Below are 20,472 nucleotides of genomic sequence, written 5' to 3' on the forward strand. Positions count from 1 at the left end.
TGAAATCAGGCCGCTTTGATTCGGTTAGCGGGCTGTGCTCCTCATTTCCTCGTTTCAAGGCGTCGAAGTGCTAAATTCAGAGCCATAGTTATAGGAACAGCCGCAGCCACATCTACGACCATACAACCATACCCTCAAACCCACAACTATATCTATCCGGGCCTGGACTGTCCCTGGCCTGTGCCTGCGACTGCGAGACTACGTCTACGGTTCCATCCACCGCACTTACATATACCATCGCAGATCCATTTTACATCGGTATTGGTGGGCCGAGAGCCGAAAGCCGATCTGCCGCACGATCGAGAGCCGAGTGAAGACGATCGTGCCTGCCGAGCGAACGGGCGAAGAATTTGAATGTCTTTGGTTGGGGCTCGTGTTTAGTAATACTTCGAACGCTTGACGATCTCCACATGTGGGGAGAGTGCTGTGCCCGACGATCGCAGCAGCAGCAAATAAGCGTTTTCTGTTAGTTTCCCACACAATTCCGAAAATCAATTGTTTTTAATATCGTTGATGTCGATTTTTTGTTGACATATAATTGTATATATAATTTAAAAATCGAAAATTCCCAAATTTCTAACATAATGTTTATCTCGTTTGCAGTTTCGTGTGTGTTTTGAGAGAACGAGAAATAGAGATAGATCGCTAGAGTGAGAGATCAATAATTTGCGGATAGGATCAAAGGACCCATCGAAGATGTTACCCAGAGATCTACGGCATCTCTCGGGTCTTCTGGGCGCCGTGTATTTGCTGGGCAGCCTTGTTTCCGTGACCTTAGCAGATGGAAAGGTGAGTAAAGAGTTAAAATACAACTGGTGTTTGAAAATTCTTTAAGCCAGTTCAAATATAAATAATATTGATTAAGTGCTACTTAAAGAAAAAAGTCACTTGAAGATTATGAATGCTAACGAACTTGTGTTTAAAAATTGATGAAGTGTGATTATTATAGTTACATTAAAAACACTTTGTATATTAAATCATGTTTTTAAAAATCATATGTATGGTTTATATAAAGTGCTTCTCAAACTACATACAGTTTGCAAATGCCCTATTTCAATTTTTGAGTGTGTTGTTCAAAGTGCTTCTCAAACTGTACAATTATTTAATAATTAGCTTAAAACATTTTTTGATCGGTTTTCTTGAGTTATTTATAAACAATACACTATAATAATTCTATAAAGAAAATAAGAAGCAAAACCAATGCTTTTCAAACTGCTTACATTGATTTTGCCTGCGTTTGGTATCAACCATAAACAACTAAAAATAGGTCAGCTTCCCAGCTCGACTCTTAATCATCGCAGCTATTGTTATTGTTATTCTGCAGCACTGCACTCTTTGATTCATGCACACTTCCGGCATGGAAACATGGCGTAGTTGCAACTCTTTGCATTCGAAAGATAATCCCTTCAAGTCCGTCCCTGATTCTCTGGGTTCACTTAAGTCCAGCGGGACGGATTATGTCACTAACTTATTTTGGCAACTTGAAAAGGTTGGCGATAAGGTAATTTTGATAACCCCACAATCTTACTATTTGGAGGATTTGGATTCTCTGCACACCCATTAGGATTCGTATTGAGCGTTTCCGGTTGGCAATCAAAACTTTATATAATGCTTCTGAGATTAGTAGTAATTTGGCCACAATTTTAAGAACGGTCATGTTCTATTTTTAAAACGAGACATTGTCATTAAGATTTTTTGTAGATAGAACATTTAAGTGCGAATATTAATAGTTATAGTTAAAATACAAAACACTTTAAAATTAGCTTGTAGTTAATGTCTATGAGATTATTCGGTTAAATTTCGGTTTTAATCATTGTTTAATTAACAAAGTAATGAAGATTTTTTGTAGAAATACCATTAAAACGAAAATATTTATTGAAATTAAATTTTCAAGAACACTTAATGATTTAATGGTTAGCCTTTCTGGTTGGCAACAATATCATTTGAATTGTTTGAATTGTGCACAAGAATGCCTCCAGACTACAGAACATTATTGATAAAATCTATTTTTATGTTTTCTTATTAAAGATGTACATAACTCAACAATAAACAAGTTTACAACTATCTATTTATGTTTACATATTTTTATTAAATATCTATATAATTCACCAATAAAACAAGCTTACTGCCATAACGAATGATTTTTTCGTATTGCCCGAAAAACTATGCAACCTTTTTTTTAACGCCGAATTTACCAACTTAGTGCTCTGCGACTGCTGATTTAACTATATTTAAATAGCCTTCTGAGGAACTGCTTTGTCTGGGTTTTTTGGCTCGAAATGATTTCGTAAGGGCAGTTGAAAAATGGAGCACATGTCGGCGGCACCTAGTTTTTGATGGCATTCGCCGCTTATCAGGCTGCGTCTGGGCTGCTGCTGCTGCTGCTGTCCGCTGATCTACACATTTAATTAGACCTATTGCTATGTTGGCGGCATTGACGCCATTGATAGCATGTTCTGCTGATTGCGACATGGATTCCTAGGCTCGAATTTAGAAAATCTAGAAAATAAATAGAACAGTAACAAGTGTCGCCAGCAGCAGGCCCAGAGGCTATCTCGGCTTGGCCTGACTTTTGCCCACGTCCAAGTTGCCTTTACCCGGGATCGCTATGTAGCTACCTATGTAGCCGCGATTTCCACAATTTCTGTGTCGGATTTTGCACTCGATTCGCTGTGGATTGGCTGTGGATCTGTCCTCATCGCCTCACGTGTTTGGCATCATAAATGTGCAGCTCGTCTGACGACTTTGGTAATTCGACCCGCAGCTCTTTTCGCACTCGGTTACGTGGTCAATGCCATGGGCTTGGGACCCTAACTCCCCGATTCCGAGTGAGAGCTCCCAGGTCTTGTGGGTTGCAGCTGGAAGTTTAACCGCAAAACGATAAAATACTTGACTTCTTTTTGCTACCGTTGTTCGTGTTACCCTCACTGAAAACGGGGTTTCCTAAAAACATATACCAATAAAAACTAACACATTTTATAATTATGAAATGGTCATAATTTGATTATTTTGTTTTAGTTTGTCGGAGCTAATGGGGAAAATTACATTATTTGAACAAATTAGCTTTACTTGCTTATCGCGAATGAGTCAAAAAATACATTGCAGTTATAATCAAAACATACTATATAAGGAAATCATTGAAATGCAATATCAACTAAGTTTTCCTTTTTGCAATAATTGAATGAAATCATAAAAGTCTATATTACACAGAAACATGATTAGTAATTTCTTATTCATACTTCCTCTTGTAGTAATTAAGTTTAAATGCTGTTTAATGTGTTAGAAAAAAGCTTACGACTAATAAATATAGTTTGCAACTTTTATAGTTATAAGATTAATGTTTAGCTGAAAAGTTTTACAAGTGATTTTAAAGTTTGTCGAGTAATATTATCACTCTATCTTGGTGCCTAGTTCTTAATAGTGAGGTATTTATTTTGAAATAATTTTAAAGGGTATTCAACTAAAGTAATTAAGAAAAGTATTTTCGCAGTTAACCGTCTTCAAGCAGTGCCTGTCAAACAGTTCCAACCAGTTTGCCGCTACATTAACCGTACAAATGATTTCCTTTTCCGTTCCGCGAAAGAGAGTCGCCGATCATTTAAGAGCAGATTTATTTAAAGAGAGAGGAAGAGAGATATGAACTCATCGAATGCAGCTGAGGCTTTCCATTCCATGAATGAATTTTGATAAATGGTCTTTATCAGTCGATCCGCCCCCTCTTCCTCTCTCACTCCCTTTCTCTATTCCACTGCACTTGCCCGGCTATATATACTTATATATGTATATGGAAATGCCGTTCGATTCCGACAATTAGCAGCCCAAGTGATCGGTGAAGGGTTCTTTTAAAGAATCGCTGGAATGATGGGATTCCAGGGGGGGTTACGAGGGGAGCCGGCAATCTTTTGACGTTCTGCACCATTTCAAATTGGAATTGAAAGTTGTTGGTTGTTTGTTGTTTGTTGTTGCTTCTGAGGCGGCTGATTCGGCCGTCTGAAGTCTTAGAAACTTTACTTGTGCACTGTGAAAAACAAATTACAAGTTTAGTAAATTTCAAAATATTTTCAAAACTTAATATTACAAGATTTTTTAAAATATAATAAAATAAGTTCATTAATTCGCAAATCACAAAAATGTTTAAAATTCCAGAAGTACACATGAATAATAATATAGTAAGTTTCTATATAAAAGAAATTACAGATAGTAATTATAAGGGATTATAAATTCAAAAACTATTCAATTTTAAAAATTTCTGAAATTGGCTATTTCTAAGGGACTTACGTAGAAATATTAGGTTTATTTTATTGATCTTTTTAATATTTAAACTCAGCTATTTGCTATTGTGTACTTGCTGTAGCCTCCCGGCATTCCACTTTCTCCCTTCGCTCGAGATGAGTTTAAATTTCTTATTGGGTTTCTGTTTATGCCCGATCCTGGTCCAAACTGACCCGATGCTGGCATAAATCACTGACCACCGCCGGCCAGACAGAGCGGAGCCAAATGAGGGGAGCCAAATGTTGGGGATCCAACTGGAGACCGCCCAAGAACAACAACTACAGCAGCAACAACAACTCGAACAACAATGATCATCATCTCATTGTTGGACTGGACTCCTTGTGGAAGTTTATTTGCGTGCTTGAGTAGAATTGTTTGGCGAGTTGCATTTCAATTTGACTCAATTATTTATTTATCTGCAACTGAATGCGGAAATTATGCGAAGTCTGTTTGTGTGTGTGTGTGTGTGTGTGTGTGAGTGCATGTGTGCGATATGGACAGCATGTCGTATGAGTGATATGGGGAGAGGCCACTTAGTAGCAGCCTGTATAATGAATTTCGTAAATTGAAACGATTATTTATGAGCCAGTGTTGAAGAAGCTGGGAAAAATTGGGTTATCAGTCATCTGTCTCATAACTACAGCTCGTTGTTCTCCTTTTTGCCGCCTTATCAGTTCGCACTGGACTGACTTATGAAATTGATATTCATCATCAGAGCAGCTGAAATTCTATACATATATTTAGACACTAAATGGTATATACTATACCCGATGTATGTGCCCGCTGCTGAGATTTCATTTCAGACAGCAAACATCTAGCGTCATGGCTAAAAATAAAATTGCCTTAATTTGCTTGGTTAACTTTCAAGAGTTTTGATTGTATGATTTATTTGCGGACCATTGAAATGGTTAACCAATGGGTTAACGATTTTCAAACGATCTATGACTGACTGATATTTGTATTGAGTGTTGCTTTATAGAAAAAATATTAAATCCATATAAAATTGTTATCAAAATGAAAAGATTACATAGAGAGTAATATATATAATATTAACACATTTTCAAATTTTAAACACAAAATCATATGTTTAATGTATATATATAATAACTTACCAACGACATACAGGGGATTTACCATTTTTTACAAAATGTTCGTTCTGTTATTAATCGATCCTGATAGCTGTAAACTTTGTGTTTGAAACGTGCGTTATAGATTGCCCTGACTTCAGGCCTTATCAGTCAAAGCTCCTCATGAGTTTGTTTTTGTTTTCGAAAATAATGCGAATTATTAGCCCTTGAGATTCTTTAACTTATGACATATAACACATGTGGCAAAATAAACTTGAAGAGAAGTAAACACAGCCAATTTGATGAGAAAAAGGCTATGAAATTAAAGGTTATGATCGGCACAACCTTTTTAAATTGTTTCATAAATGTTAGAGTTAAAAAATAAAAAGAAAAATCCTTTAATGCATGATCACAACAACATTTTTTTTAGATTGATTACTTTATTGCATTGATTACTTTTTCTATTAGTATTTAGTTATCTGAAATGAATGTGAATTGAATTCCCGGATAGGTGGAATTCAATCATTTGGCGCTTCCTTATCGCCACTTTATTGGCAATCGTTGCGAATAATATTCAGTTGTGACAGCCTGCTGTCCATCAATTTCAATGTTAATTTGAGTGCAGGGCAATTAGTTATCATCTGTCAGACTTGTGTCCAAACAATTATGTGCGATGATGCCGTAAGCGAGCTCTTAAATAGGCCCAACAGCGTTATTTTCCGTCTATTTTTTTTTTTTTTTGCACACTTACTAGTGCGTGGGTGTTCTCCATGTTCTCCATGTGGCAGTGCAGATTTTTCTGCATCTTTTTCTTAATGTTATGATGTCAAGCCGGAGCAAAATGATGTCATGCTGCAAGTGCGTCCGTCCAGATGTGCATCCATTATGCTCTACCCGAGTGTGAATGTGAATGTGAATTTGAGTGGGTGTGGGTGTGGGGGCTGGCTTTTTCATGTCAATCACACGCTGCTCATATGTTGGCCCATATACGTTTTGTGTATTGCTACCCTGTAGCTGTGCCCCAAATGGGCAGTTTTCGGGTCGACCGACACGTGAATCCGGTATTTCTGTGATCGCAACTGGGTCGCTTGCTCAATGAAATACTTAAATGGCATGTGGGCCACTAAAAACTGTTTGAAATCAATTTTTTTAGAGGCTATAACTGGAAATCCTGAAAGCAATGTTACTGCGGATCGTTATTTTAACGATGTCAGCTGTTCCAAAAAATTACTTTTAAATAAAAACCCTAAATGCTGTGAAAACACCAAAACATTGTTAGTCCTAACTAAGTGTTAAAATAGGAAAATTAATATTTTTATTTTTATTTTGGATTTTTTCTGTCCTTTCTTTAAATTTACTTAGCATTTTAGGGTCTTATACAACTTTTTAATCCATGTCTTTCATTGTTGCATGTAGTATTTCAAATGTTTATGATGCATATTTTACAACAGATTTGTTGTTGTTGTTGTTGTTATTGCTGCTAGTGCAAATTCCCACTCCATGAAAACGCAGTTGATTGATGGCGCGTGTTGTCCGACTTAAAAAATTGTGTCAATTATGACGCACAAAAGGATCTCCGACAGTTGAATCTGTAGCATAGTTTAAAACTGGAAACTTGTAAGTTTAAGTTCAGAACTAATTTTATTTAATAAGCTTCACTGATTTATTCCTTTGATTTAATTGAAACCCATAATAAAAAATATACAAAAAATATACAAACATAAAACCTAGTTTTGCTATAATGGCCTAAAATCATTCATACCTTGCTGACTTAGAAGATTCTTTTGTTTTAAGTGTATGTTCGCTGGCTTATTGTCCCTTGGCAACAAAGAACACATCACATTGATTGGTTGGTGTCTGCAACAGATAACCCCTTTGTCCATCATCAATGGAATTCAAGATGAAAGAACATGAAAGTGTCATTAAAATAAAAATACTATACATGAGCGAAATAAAATGTAATGCCAAATTTAAATGAATTAATTAATGTTGCGCTCTCGTCTTGAAAATCATTCCGGGCTTATCAGCAGTGATTTATATGCGACATTTTGATTAATATTATTATTATTATTATTATTATTTTTTTTTTTTGTATGCCACATCCGGGCGGACCAGGCCACCAACTTTGAGACCCAGATTAACAGACGGTTATCTCTCCCCCTCTCTCTCCCCCTCTCTCTCTCTCTCTCTCTCTCTCTCTAGCCATCTCTTTCCCCCTGAGTGTTTCTATCTCTTTCCAAGACATTTCGCTGCGCTTTGCATTCTCTGAATAATTGCAGTCCCTCAAGTAATTAGGTAGAGTATCGCTTACAGTTCAGCGGAAAGACGAAAAGTTAGCACCCGAGGATTGTCATTAGATACTCAGGAGACCAGTGGGCCCAGATTTTCCGATTTCCAGAAAGTGTCGGGCCAATAAACTTGGATGTTTCAGATGCATAACACTTAAGAGAAGAATGCTCCGCTTTATTATCTTTCCGCCCGGCAAACGATTAGCGTGGGTGGGTGTGCCCAATTGTCGCGCCAGATATATCATATCATATCATATCATATCATATAGTACACCATCTCTGGGCTGCGATTTGAATCCGTGTGGAGGCCTCGACTTGACCTTAAACCACATGCATCATTCGCATTCGGATGCAGGAGCGAGTGGGACGGAATATCGGCAACTGGGACAATTGGTTTAAGTTTAACATGTGTAAATGCGCTTAAGTGCGCCTCGCCACTGACACACATCCGTATATACATATACCTATATATATACATATGTATATATAGTCCGCCGATTTGGTCCGACTTTCGCTTAGCAAGCGATTGCACTTACAGTGGCGCAACATTATGGATGATTCAAGTTCGGAATTAAACTATAGGGGGTGTATTTACTATAAAACAGTTCTTACTTATGTAGTTTTAATTAATTATCTCTATAGACCTACAGAAATATAAACAATTTCGAAAACCAAATTCAAAAAAGAAAAGATTTTTTGTATTAATTTAGTAGTTTTTAATTTATTTTAAAACAAAATCATTTTTTAGTCCTAGAAAATATAATGAATTTTGAAATCCCAACTCAAAAGAAAAGGGATATGGACAAAACTATAAAGAATATAGAATAGTCTTAGAGAAATGATTCTGGATTAAACTATAAAAATGTATATGTAGTTTTAAATTTATTGGGATGCAAAATAATACTTTTATCTCTGTAGAGATATGTGAAGAATTTCGAAAAACCCTTTTTACACATTTATTTCATACTGAAGTTAAGTATTTTAAATATATTTACTATTCTTTTTATGGGTTAACAATTGTTTTTTTTAGAAAACATAACTAACAAAGCTTAAGAAATGTTTAAGGCTCAGTAGAAAAGGTGTTATCCTCTCCAATTTTCGTGCCTTAAAGGCATAAAGGGGATACCCAATACCCGACACCTGCTGAACAGTTTTCCGCAGACACGCGTGCCCATTCAGGAATTTTATTATTAACTCGGTGAATATTCCCAACCTCCTTTGCTGACATCGGCGGAATCGAGTGTTTTTTGTAGTTGTACGTGTATGTGAAAGAAACACAGTGCCACAGGCATCGCCATCCAAATAAAAGATCACCCTTTCCCCAGTTCAAGTGGTGCTCCCCTCCACAGAACGCCACTTTAGTGGTGCGTTGTCTGGCCGCGGTGCCATCCAAAAAAATCAAATAAAAGTGGCCCATATATGGGGTACTATGTAGCATGTACATTGTACATACATACATACATATATGTGCAGTCGGCACAGATACAGATATGGCCTGGCCCAGTGTCAAGTTCAAGGAAATTGCAGTGCTGTCACTTTTGAACGTGTTACCGCAACAATTTTCACAGTTGATACACATATATTACTATATACTTAATGTTATCCGAGGAGAATTTCTTAAGTTTCAGATTTGGCAATTGATTGAATGAAATCCAATGGTGTCTGCTTTTTGGATTGGATTGGATTTTGGGTTTCTTTTGCAGTCGAAGTCGATTGAAGGAATGTGTGAATGTGAAACAAAAGACTTGAATGAAACCAAGAACTGATCGAAATTTCCCATTTATAAGATTTTGTTGGCCAGCGATTCAGCAGACCATTGGATGTGTTTCTCACAGTTGGCCTCTCGTTTCCAGAAATCGAGTGCAATTGCCTTGCTGTGCACCTGCACCCCCGATTTTTGGAATTTTATTTTCGTATCTGCATTTTCTCGGATTTTTCATTTGTTCGCCGACCCGCCGGGTGGAGAAGTAGAAATTAAACAACCGATCCGATCCACAGCATCTTTTGGTTCACCGCATTGAAAAGTTGTAGCCTATAGTCTGTAGTCTTATTTTATTTGGTTTCCTAGTTTTCAGATTTTTTTTTTTGGTTGAGTTTTTTGCCTTTCGGAAAGGTAAACAATTCACGTTCTCGTTTCGGGAATATTACGTTAACAGATGGTTTGATCTCCTGCGAGCAGGTTTACTTCTGGGAACTCATCTGAGGTGGATGTTCTGGGGCTTTGAACTCTGGCTATGTCGTTTGAGTTATATATTCGAGGAAAGACATAGCTAAGACAGAATTTGCCAAACATTTGACACTAATTTTTCCAGGCAACAAACAATTAAACACAAATTTCATATGCAAAAAAAAATAAAAAAAAAAATAGAAAAAGAATCTCGACACATGCGTGCAACATGTGTGCAGTATTTTTTGTTTTTTATTTTTATTTTTAAATTGTGTTTTTGGAGGAACTGTCAGGCGGAAAACTTGAACGAGCACTGAAATTCCATTTAACGAAGGCGGGGCTATAAATTCGGACTTTTAACCAGCATGAAATTATGTCAATTCTATAAATACGGACAAAAACTAAGGATGTTTATGCTGACATCAATGAGGAAGCCGCAAGAAATGTGCCAATAAATACACGCATGCATGTACATAGGTGTGCTTCTTCAACTTCAACCTACCTCAAAAGTGGATTTCAAAGCGATTTCATAATTTGAGAAATTCCAGATAATGCCTTTTTACCGAATTGCACTCTTGTTGTTTATAAATAAGTGCACATTAAATGGGTTAAAAATGCACTGCAAAGTTTTCCAGTATTTGTACAATATTCACTGCTGCCCCACCGATTTCAACTTCAGTGAGCGTGTTCTATGCACTCGCTCAATTGACTGGGCCAAAGTAAACGTACTCATTAGAAGATTATCTCATTGCAAGCGGAAACAGTGCAATTAAAGCTGCGAACTACAACTACGGCTGCGAAATGTTGCACCCGCACTCGCTGCAGAATGAGTGCACTTATTGTTGATTTTCTGGCTAAGGCAGGCCGAGATTTTGCTCGTCTTGTTCATTTCTTTTGTTATGGAAAGGAATTGCTCGAAATCGCAGAGCATAAAACCTACAAGTCGAAGGCCAACTTTGCAATCGAACAATTAGGCAATCTATGAACAGCCAGGCCACATAAAACAAGTAGATTTAATTTCCCAATTTATTAGTTTGTAATAAAAAATTAAATTAAAAAATTAAGTTTTCAATTAAATACTAACCTTTTCTCCCCTAAACATAAACATAATTAAATTAAAATTCTTAAAATCCAATACAAATAAATTGAACTAATAAATCACTTACTAAAGAAATTATAATTTTAAGGTTTTAACTACTAAATACTTATTTAATGATAATGTTTTAATTATCTACTTCCTGTAGTGACTACTATTTGCAATAAAATATAAATTTATAAATGTAGTGACTAGCATAACAGCTTGAAATTTATCAAACTCTTCATGTTAAGTAATATTTTAGCAAATAAACAATGCATCGTTAAGCAACATAAATATAACTGTAGGGTTTTCAGATTTAAATTTATTTTAATCAAAATACAAATTAAGTTTTTTGAAAATATCAATGGCTTTTCAATGGTTAGTAAATGGAACAGCATTGCACAACGAATGTAAAACGAATTGGTTGTGACATCTTCGATTACCCACATGGGAGTTTCAATCAGGGGCAATCAAGACTAGTTCTAGTTCTATTTGCTTGCACTTGTATATTCCTTGGTGCCCCGTGGCATTAAAATTCGATTTCTTCCCCGACTGACTGAGTGGAGAACCCACAATCTGTGTTCCAGATATGCAACACTACGCTATGCGACTGCAAGGGCATCAAAGGACGTGTTGGTGACGTAGGACCCATGGGAGTGCCGGGCTTCGAAGGACCTGCCGGTGAACTAGGACCCCTCGGATGGGCCGGACCCCTGGGCGAGAAAGGAGATGCCGGCGAGTACGGCGAACAAGGCGAGAAAGGACATCGCGTAAGAGATTATAATTGTATACATTGTATACATCCTGATTTGTCCTTAATGACCAACAATTGATTTTCCAGGGCGATATTGGACCTCAAGGAGAAACGGGATACCCTGGAATTAGGGTAAGTAGTTTATATTTTTATATGTACCTAAATAAATAATTATTTGAACATATTACTTTTGATTGAAAGTAAAGTTGTTGAAATTTTTATAAGAAAAAAAATATATGTAATATATATAATATATGTCAATATCGATTTTAATGTTTTTTACTCAAGATCGACCATTTAGGACCATATTCCTGTATAATCTGTAAATAGATATCTATTTGTTTTTGTTGGAGAAAAGTACCCTTTATTTAAAGGGAATTTAAAAATACTAAACTATATTAAAAAGTAAAATTAAATATTTGCTTATCGGTTTTAGTGTATTCTACTCAAAATAGATTTCTATTTTTCTAAGGGAGAAGTAAAATAATACAATATTAATGTTTTCTACTCAATATAGACCATAAAGTACTAAATTATTAATTATTATTAGTTAGTTAGTTAGATATTTTCTCTAAAGGAATTTAATAATTAAATTTTTGCAAATACATAAATAAATTTTGGAGTTAAATAAGTAAAAGCCGAGTAAATATTTTCGTTAAAGAGAAAAGTAAAATAAATACAATATTTGCAAATCAATTTAATGTTTATTTTATTAATTAACTATTAGTAAGTTAATTAGCTATTTTCTCTAAAGATCTTTATGTTTAAAAGGAATTTAATAAATCAAATTTTGCAAATACAATTTTGGAGTTAAATAAGTAAAAACCGATTAAATATTTTAATTGAATTAGTTTTTTATTTTGAACCATTTTTTTTATATCATATGTAATTTAGTTAGCTATTTTTCTCAGCGATGAGCACACTATATTTATTGAGGCTGTTAATAATAAAATCTAGCAAATCGGTTTAATTAAAAATTGAAATGCGGACAAATATTAAATGTATGACTTGCTTATCCTGTCCACGTAGGGCATTGACGGTGAGCCGGGAACCCCTGGGCCCCGTGGAATCGATGGCTGCGATGGAAAGCCGGGCGTGCAGGGTCAACCAGGACCTCCTGGGTTGAACGGACCGCGTGGACCGACGGGCAAGCCGGGTCAGCAGGGTCCACCCGGCGATGCCGGCGAGGGCGGCATCAACTCCAAGGGCACCAAGGGTTCGCGCGGAGAGAGTGGCCCGGCCGGCTACCGTGGCCCGGTCGGATTCGACGGGGATCGCGGCACCAAGGGTGACACCGGATACCCCGGCCTGCCCGGCGAGCGGGGAGACCCCGGCCTCAAGGGACCCACCGGCGACACTGGCGAAGTGGCGGAGCTGCCCTACCGACTGATGGGCCAACCCGGACCCAAGGGTGACCCCGGCGATGGCATCACCAGCCCGGCTCAGTCGGACGACGCCTTGAAGGGCTACAAGGGATTTGTGGGACCGCAGGGAGACCAGGGCCCAGTTGGACCCCAGGGCGAACAGGGTGAGACGGGTCGCGTTGGCGTCCCCGGCAGCAGAGGTGAAACCGGAGGACCCGGAGATCGTGGCAAGACCGGAAAGGACGGAGGACCGGGTCCATTCGGAGACAAGGGCGTGAAAGGTGCCCCCGGCTGGGATGGCCTGCCCGGAAAGGATGGTCTGCCCGGCGACCGGGGCGAGGACGGCTTCCCCGGCATGCCCGGCGTGCAAGGAAACGCGGGTCCGCCTGGAATCTACGATCCCACATTGAGTCGATCGCTGCCGGGACCCATTGGACCGCAGGGAGACATTGGACCGCGTGGCGCTGCCGGAATGCCTGGTGAGCCCGGTAAGCCAGGACGTCGTGGACCAACCGGTCTGGCTGGGCAGTCGGGCGAGGTGGGCTTGACCGGCACTCGTGGACAACCCGGACGGAGTGAACGTGGTGAGGCTGGCGACTATGGATTGATGGGTCCCCCGGGACCCCAAGGACCCGATGGTGAGCCTGGACTGCCCGGCCGCTACGGAGTGCATGGAGAACCTGGCTACGATCTGCTCGGCCAAAAAGGCGAGGCCGGTCTCAATGGCGAGCCCGGCATGGATGGCTATCGCGGCGATCGCGGAGGAGTGGGCCTGCCCGGAGACAAGGGCTTGCCCGGCGAGGGCTACAAGATCGTGGGTCCGCAGGGCTCCCAGGGACCGCCCGGCTATCGCGGACGTCCCGGCGACGATGGTCGCCCTGGACTGCGCGGCCTGCCCGGCGACAAGGGAATCCGGGGCGACGACTGCCCCGTCTGCCATGCGGGACCACGGGGAGCTCGTGGCCAGCAGGGTGACACCGGCCGCGATGGCAACAATGGCCTGCGCGGAGCCATCGGCTTCCCGGGACCACGGGGCGCGAAGGGCGTGCAGGGCAATCCCGGCAGAACCGGTTTCCGGGGCATGCCCGGACAAGACGGCATTCCCGGTGATCAGGGCAAGATGGGAGCACCCGGCGCTCCGGGCATAGTGAGAACAGTGGGCAACCGTGTGAAGGCTGAGCAAGGCGATGAGGGCGACGCCGGACCTCGCGGCGAACAGGGATTGGAGGGTGCCCCCGGATTCGATGGTGCTCCGGGTCAACGAGGCGCTCCCGGCGAGAAGGGCGAACGCGGCGACTACGGCGAACCGGGACTACCGGGCTACGATGGTCGACCAGGACATGATGGATTCAATGGTGCTCCCGGCAAGAACGCCTCCACGCCCAGGATTTACCTGGTGGGTGAGCCCGGCTACAGCGGACGGAAGGGAGAGCGCGGCGACGACGGAGACGTGGGCTTCAAGGGCGCCAAGGGTGAGATGCATCCCGGCGAGATCAGAGACAATCCCGGTGAGCCCGGTGAGAAGGGATTCCGTGGTCTGCCCGGCCCCCAGGGACCCAAGGGCGAGCAAGGAGCTCCCGGGTTGGCCGGCGATCGTGGTGACCTGGGATTGCCCGGCATCGCCATCACCGGACCCAAGGGCTCCAAGGGTATGTACGGCGAGGTTGGCGACCACGGTCCCCAGGGCGAGGACGGTGTGCCCGGCTTCAATGGCGAACCCGGTGTGAACGGCAATCCCGGCTACAAGGGTCAACGCGGTGTGCCAGGTCAAGCGGTGCTGGCGGGTGAGATCGGCACCCAAGGACGTCCGGGCATCAAGGGCTATCCGGGTGATGCCGGCAGCCCTGGCCCCTACGGACCCGCTGGCCGACCCGGAGACAAGGGTGTGAAGGGCGAGCAGGGACCCGATGGCGCGTACGGCTTGACCGGGCTGCCCGGCAACAAGGGACAGCGCGGTGACATTGTGGTCGGCCCACATGGACCGCAGGGTGAGCCCGGCCGCAACGGGCACTTGGCTCCGCACGGCCTCAAGGGCCAGAAGGGTGAGAACGGACCGATGGGACAGGATGGACAGAACGGCGCCAAGGGCAGCATCGGCTATCCCGGACGGCGTGGCCTCCTCGGCAATGCCGGCCTGCAGGGCATCCCCGGCAATCCCGGCTACAGCGGACTACCCGGCATGACCGGCGACATCGGCGATCGCGGCGACATCGGCCGCAACGGACGACAGGGCGACCTGGGACCCCGTGGACCCATCGGCGAGATGGGACCCAAAGGTGAGTTCTCTGGATGACTTAGAATCTCTTTACTTAGAATTCAATTAAATGGTAAACACTGGTAAACAATACAAACGTAATAAGTTTAAATATTTCATACTAAATGTCAATACTTTTCGCTTTATTTAAGTTATTTTAATTATGAAAATATTAAATTTTTTAAAATTTTATTTGATTATTTTTGGAAGCGACTTTGACTTATCTTCAAATTTAAATTTAAGTCATATTAAACTTATTTATGATGCATTTAAAAAAAATTCGACCCTTACTAAATACAATATTTTTCACATTAGTTCAAATTTTGTTTATTAATGCAAGCAATTTAAGATGCATTGTATTTAATATTATGATCTTACATTTTTTTAATATGTAATATAAAATGTTTGATTCTAAAGCCAGATATTAATTTTAACTTTTTAATTTGTTTTATTAGTGTGATTATTGGGTGCTTTAAAATAAAGGGAAATGAAACAATTTTTGAAATTTGATAAGAATTCAATTCAATAAGACTAAGAGTTCCTTAGATATTATGCACTTTAAGCTCTAAAATATAATTTCACTTAGAAAAGTATTTTTTTAACGCAGATTTATATAATTTAATTGAACCAAATCCCTTTCGACAAAATCGTGATTTTTCCCCTTATGCTCTCAATTAAAAGTTTATTTTAAAATCATAATAAAATAGGGTACAGATAGACCAAAGGTGACCAAGCTATAGATTCCTACATGTTCAAAATTGAATACCTGGGCAGTTAAAAAATAGACCACTAAGTTGTAAGCATCATCAACAAATGGATTCTACCTGTTAAGTGGCTCAACTGTTTCAATTTCAGGTATCACTGGTGACGATGGACTATACGGCTATCCCGGAGCCAACGGCATTCCCGGCAGCAAGGGCCAGCCGGGAGATCGAGGAGCCGCGGGTCGCCAGGGTGCCAAGGGCTTCGCCGCCTACAGCGGCATCAAGGGTGACGACGGAGAGGCGGGCTTGACAGGATTGCCCGGCTACCGTGGAGCCCCCGGAGCGAAGGGACAGCCCGGACCGCAGGGCGACTCGCCGTTGGCCTTCGAGGGAGCAGTGGGCCGCAAGGGAGAGGCGGGCAATCCCGGACTCAACGGCATGAACGGCCGCCATGGACTGAAGGGCCAGCGTGGTGATCGCGGTCTGGCCGGTGAACGGGGTGCAAAAGGCATGCCGGGAGCTCAGGGATTGGGCGGCCTCAATGGACGCAATGGAGCCTACGGCCTCAAGGGCGTTGTCGGACCACCAGGACCATTTGGAGCGAAAGGATTGCAGGGCGATAGAGGCGATGATGGCTACGATGGCCAGCCCGGTCAAATTGGTGAGCAGGGACCACGCGGACCGGTCGGTGCACCCGGAGCTCAGGGTCAGCAGGGTGACGAAGGTGAAGCGGGTTATCCCGGACGCGTGGAGAACCTACTGGATCGCTACGAGTATCGCGGCTTCCCCGGCGATCGTGGATTCCAGGGTGAGCGCGGTGCCAAGGGTGAACTCGGTCAGATTGGCTTCGTTGGACTGCCGGGCGCCAAGGGTGAGCAGGGCGAGATTGGCTTCACTGGAAAACTCGGACTCGATGGCCTGGCCGGAGTGAAGGGCATGCAGGGCGATCGCGGACTGCGAGGTCCGCCCGGTCTGGAGCTGCCGGCGGCGAAGGGTATCGAAGGCGATGCTGGCTTGGATGGACGCGGCGGTCGTCCGGGACGCGAGGGCCAGAAGGGAGCCCCCGGAGCGCCGGGAGAGAACGGTCGAAACGGAGCTGTCGGACACGCTGGACCCGAGATCGAGGGACCGCCCGGACCCCCCGGAGATGATGGCTATCCCGGTGCCCCGGGATACAATGGACGGCATGGTCAGGTCGGAGCCAAGGGCGAGCGGGGTGACATGGGTCGCCAGGGTGAGCGCGGTGAGGCTGGCTACGCCATCGTGGGCAGACAGGGTGACGTCGGCGACATCGGCTATCAGGGTCTGCCCGGTGCGGATGGCGCCAAGGGTGAGCAGGGCTATCCAGGACAGCCGGGACCGAACGGCAGGATGGGTGTCAAGGGACCACGCGGATCCACTGGCGAGGCCGGCTGGAACGGTATCGATGGCATGGACGGCCTGGTGGGGCCCAAGGGAGAGCCCGGAGTCACGTACTCCTACTCCATGGTCCGTTCGGGCGACCGTGGTGAGCCGGGTCTGGATGGTTTCAAGGGCCAAGAGGGCGATGCCGGAATGCCAGGGCTCGAGGGATATCGGGGACAACAGGGTGCGGTCGGATATCGCGGTGACCAGGGTGAAGTGGGCTACACCGGAGCCGATGGCGTGCAGGGACCAACTGGCGACATTGGTGAGATCGGCCTGCCAGGAGCGCCTGGCCTCCGTGGTCGCCCTGGACCTGTGGGCGATCCGGCTCCACCACCACCGGCGGCCAAGAGCCGCGGATTCATCTTCGTCCGCCACTCGCAATCCGTGGAGGTGCCCCGCTGTCCGGCCAACACCAATCTGCTGTGGGAGGGCTACTCCCTGTCCGGCAACGTGGCCGCCAGCAGGGCGGTGGGCCAGGATCTGGGCCAGTCCGGCTCCTGCATGCGCCGGTTCACCACGATGCCCTACATGCTGTGCGACGTAACGAACGTCTGCCACTTTGCCCAGAACAACGACGACAGTCTCTGGCTGTCCACCGCCGAGCCCATGCCCATGACCATGACGCCCATCAAGGGCAGGGACCTCATGCGATACATCTCGCGGTAAGGACCAAGAATCCCTTAACCAAAACCCCTTTGTGATGTACCCCTTCTATCTGCAGTTGCGCGGTGTGCGAAACCACGACGAGGGTCATCGCCCTGCACTCGCAGTCCATGTCCATTCCGGACTGCCCCGGCGGCTGGGAGGAGATGTGGACCGGATTCAGTTACTTCATGGTAAGTTCTTCAAAATCTCAAGTTTATTATTTTTTTTTTTTTTTTATTAGGTAAAAAAATAAAAAGTTGATGTATATATATATATATATATTTTAATCTACAGTTTCAGGATTTGTAATAAGGAATTCTGATATCTAACCCGAAACTTTAAAGACTTCATTGAATTTAAAAAGTATTATTTTGTTTCGGAATTAAATCTAAAGAAAATTTTTTTTACTAAGGTTGCTTAGGATCTTATGTCCCAGTTTTTGTAATCAGGAATTTCCTAGAAATTTTTAAAGAGTGTTCAGATCGGTTTAAAATCCAAATAAAACTCAGACTTTTAAGAGTAATTAATGCGCACTTATCGGTTTGACTTTTATAATTTTACTTGTTCTAAATATTAATATATTTTATTAAAATTTTGTTCGTTTTAATTTAAGTATTTTCAGAATTGGTTTTAATATCAGAAAATGTTTTTTTTTTAAATTTAAACCATAAAAACATACACCAATAGCCAATATGACCCATTTAAAATCTAATATTTTTTAATCTTAAATCTTGCAAAGTAATATTTATTCTATTAGTTATTATGATTGGATAAATTGTTGTTTTCAGAATCATAATAATTATTTTAAATTTCAATTTTGGTGTTCATTTTTGCTCAAATTTGTAAAACAACATTTGTTATATTGTTAAATTTTAAATTTTCTTTTCACAATTGGATGGTACTTTCAGTTTTTAATTGAACGACTTTTTTAAGACACCCACGTATATTTTAATATCCCCTGGAAGAGATTTCCATGATACCGCAGACATGATTTTAACTTGACCCATCAAAAATCGACTTTCAGACCACCTTGGACAATGTTGGAGGCGTTGGACAGAACCTCGTCTCGCCGGGCTCCTGTCTGGAGGACTTCCGCGCCCAGCCGGTGATCGAGTGCCATGGCCATGGACGATGCAACTACTACGATGCGCTGGCCTCCTTCTGGCTGTCCGTGATCGAGGAGCAGGATCAGTTCGTTCAGCCCCGCCAGCAGACGCTCAAGGCCGATCCGACCAGCAAGATCAGCAGGTGCGTTAAGCCAGGTCAAAGGTCGAATCCATGTAGTTGAGTATAATGGGGAATCGTTTTCCAGGTGTACGGTTTGTCGACGAGTCGCTGTTGCCCGTGCCTCGATCCCGAGGGCATCCCCATCTTGGACCACCGAATCAGCCTCGAGGAATCCTTCGGGTGGCTCCACCGCCAACCGGGGATCATCTTCGGGCTCGCCAGGCTCATCATCTTCGGGTGGCTCCAGTGGCTCACCTACGGACACCAGATATGACTATAGGGCTGGCTGGCCATCAGGCAGTGGCTCGCCATCCAATGCTGGAGCTAACACTGCCTGGTCAACGGGATCCAATGCAGGGGCCAATCTTCGAACCAATGCAGGCGGCTGGAATTCGGGCTCCCGAGCAGGATACAATCCCGTCTCCGGCTCCGGCTCTTCCTGGCCATCGAGATCCAGCGCTGGAGGCAGTCCCGGCTCTAGCTCCTCCTGGTCAACGGGCACCAATGCAGCAGGTAGTCCTGGCTACGGCTCTTCCTGGTCAACGGGCTCCAATCCAGGAGTAGGTGGTCCCGGATACAACGCTGGCTGGTCAACAGGCTCCAATGCAAGAGGCGGCACTCCTGGCTCCAACTCTGCCTGGTCAACCGGTTCCAGCTGGAGCAGCGATCCCCGCAATCCCGCCGGATCGAGGTACACCTCCACTGGACGTCAGCAGGGAAGGTATCAGCCACAAGGGCCGAGCAACTTTGAAACCTACGATGAGTACGGTCGCTATGGGGGCAACACCCGCCAGTACAACCGACGACCCCGTGAGGACACCATTGCCCCCTAGATTGCAGTTCTTACTAAGTAGCAGTTAAATTTTTGTCTTAAGTCTATTGCTATCCTATCACGATCACGATCAAGATCACGATAACGATCCAACCCCCAATACCCGCAATTCCACAATTCCACAATACCCCAGCCAAAACAAGCAAACTCCGAACCACTGAATAGTGCCATTTTCCGTGGATATGTAATCTAATTACGTGGACACCTAATATTAATAATATAACACACATGCCGAATGCCAAAAATGAAAATGGGGATGGGAAGAGAGAACCACTGCCTTCACTGCAACGAAAGTTAAATCTCCTGCCTCTGTTGGGATTATTGTAAACGTAACAAAACCAAAAACAAAACCCAGTTTTTTGATAAATAAAATGTACAACTCGTAAAACCAATGCAGACGAATTTTTGTTTCT

General features: G+C 43.2%; 1 protein-coding gene across 2 annotated transcripts; it reads left to right on the forward strand.

Moving 5' to 3' along the window:
• The first annotated feature begins 316 nt into the window (after positions 1-316).
• LOC128262749 (collagen alpha-1(IV) chain) lies at positions 317-20,451 on the forward strand. 2 transcript variants are annotated; one of them, XM_052997233.1, is made up of 10 exons: positions 317-465; positions 604-789; positions 11,460-11,642; positions 11,714-11,758; positions 12,656-15,266; positions 16,100-18,017; positions 18,077-18,191; positions 19,025-19,248; positions 19,313-19,740; positions 19,789-20,451. In XM_052997233.1, the coding sequence occupies exons 2-10, from the start codon at positions 697-699 to the stop codon at positions 20,058-20,060; spliced, it is 5,889 nt and encodes a 1,962-aa protein (XP_052853193.1). In that variant the 5' UTR covers positions 317-465; positions 604-696; the 3' UTR covers positions 20,061-20,451. The 2 variants fall into 2 exon arrangements, with proteins under 2 accessions (XP_052853193.1, XP_052853192.1); XM_052997232.1 differs by having other exon boundaries at positions 19,313-20,451.
• The last annotated feature ends 21 nt before the right edge of the window (positions 20,452-20,472 follow it).

This window comes from Drosophila gunungcola, unplaced genomic scaffold (genome assembly GCF_025200985.1).
Source record: "Drosophila gunungcola strain Sukarami unplaced genomic scaffold, Dgunungcola_SK_2 000001F, whole genome shotgun sequence".
Classification (NCBI taxonomy): Eukaryota; Metazoa; Arthropoda; class Insecta; order Diptera; family Drosophilidae; genus Drosophila; species Drosophila gunungcola.

Bases quoted from the DNA above. Each gene is read 5' to 3' on its own strand.
- LOC128262749 (XM_052997232.1), top strand. From the start codon at position 697: ATGTTACCCAGAGATCTACGGCATCTCTCGGGTCTTCTGGGCGCCGTG. The intron at 18,018-18,076 runs GTAAGGACCAAG...TTCTATCTGCAG, and splicing joins CTCATGCGATACATCTCGCG to TTGCGCGGTGTGCGAAACCA. The intron at 19,249-19,312 runs GTGCGTTAAGCC...ATCGTTTTCCAG, and splicing joins CCGACCAGCAAGATCAGCAG to GTGTACGGTTTGTCGACGAG.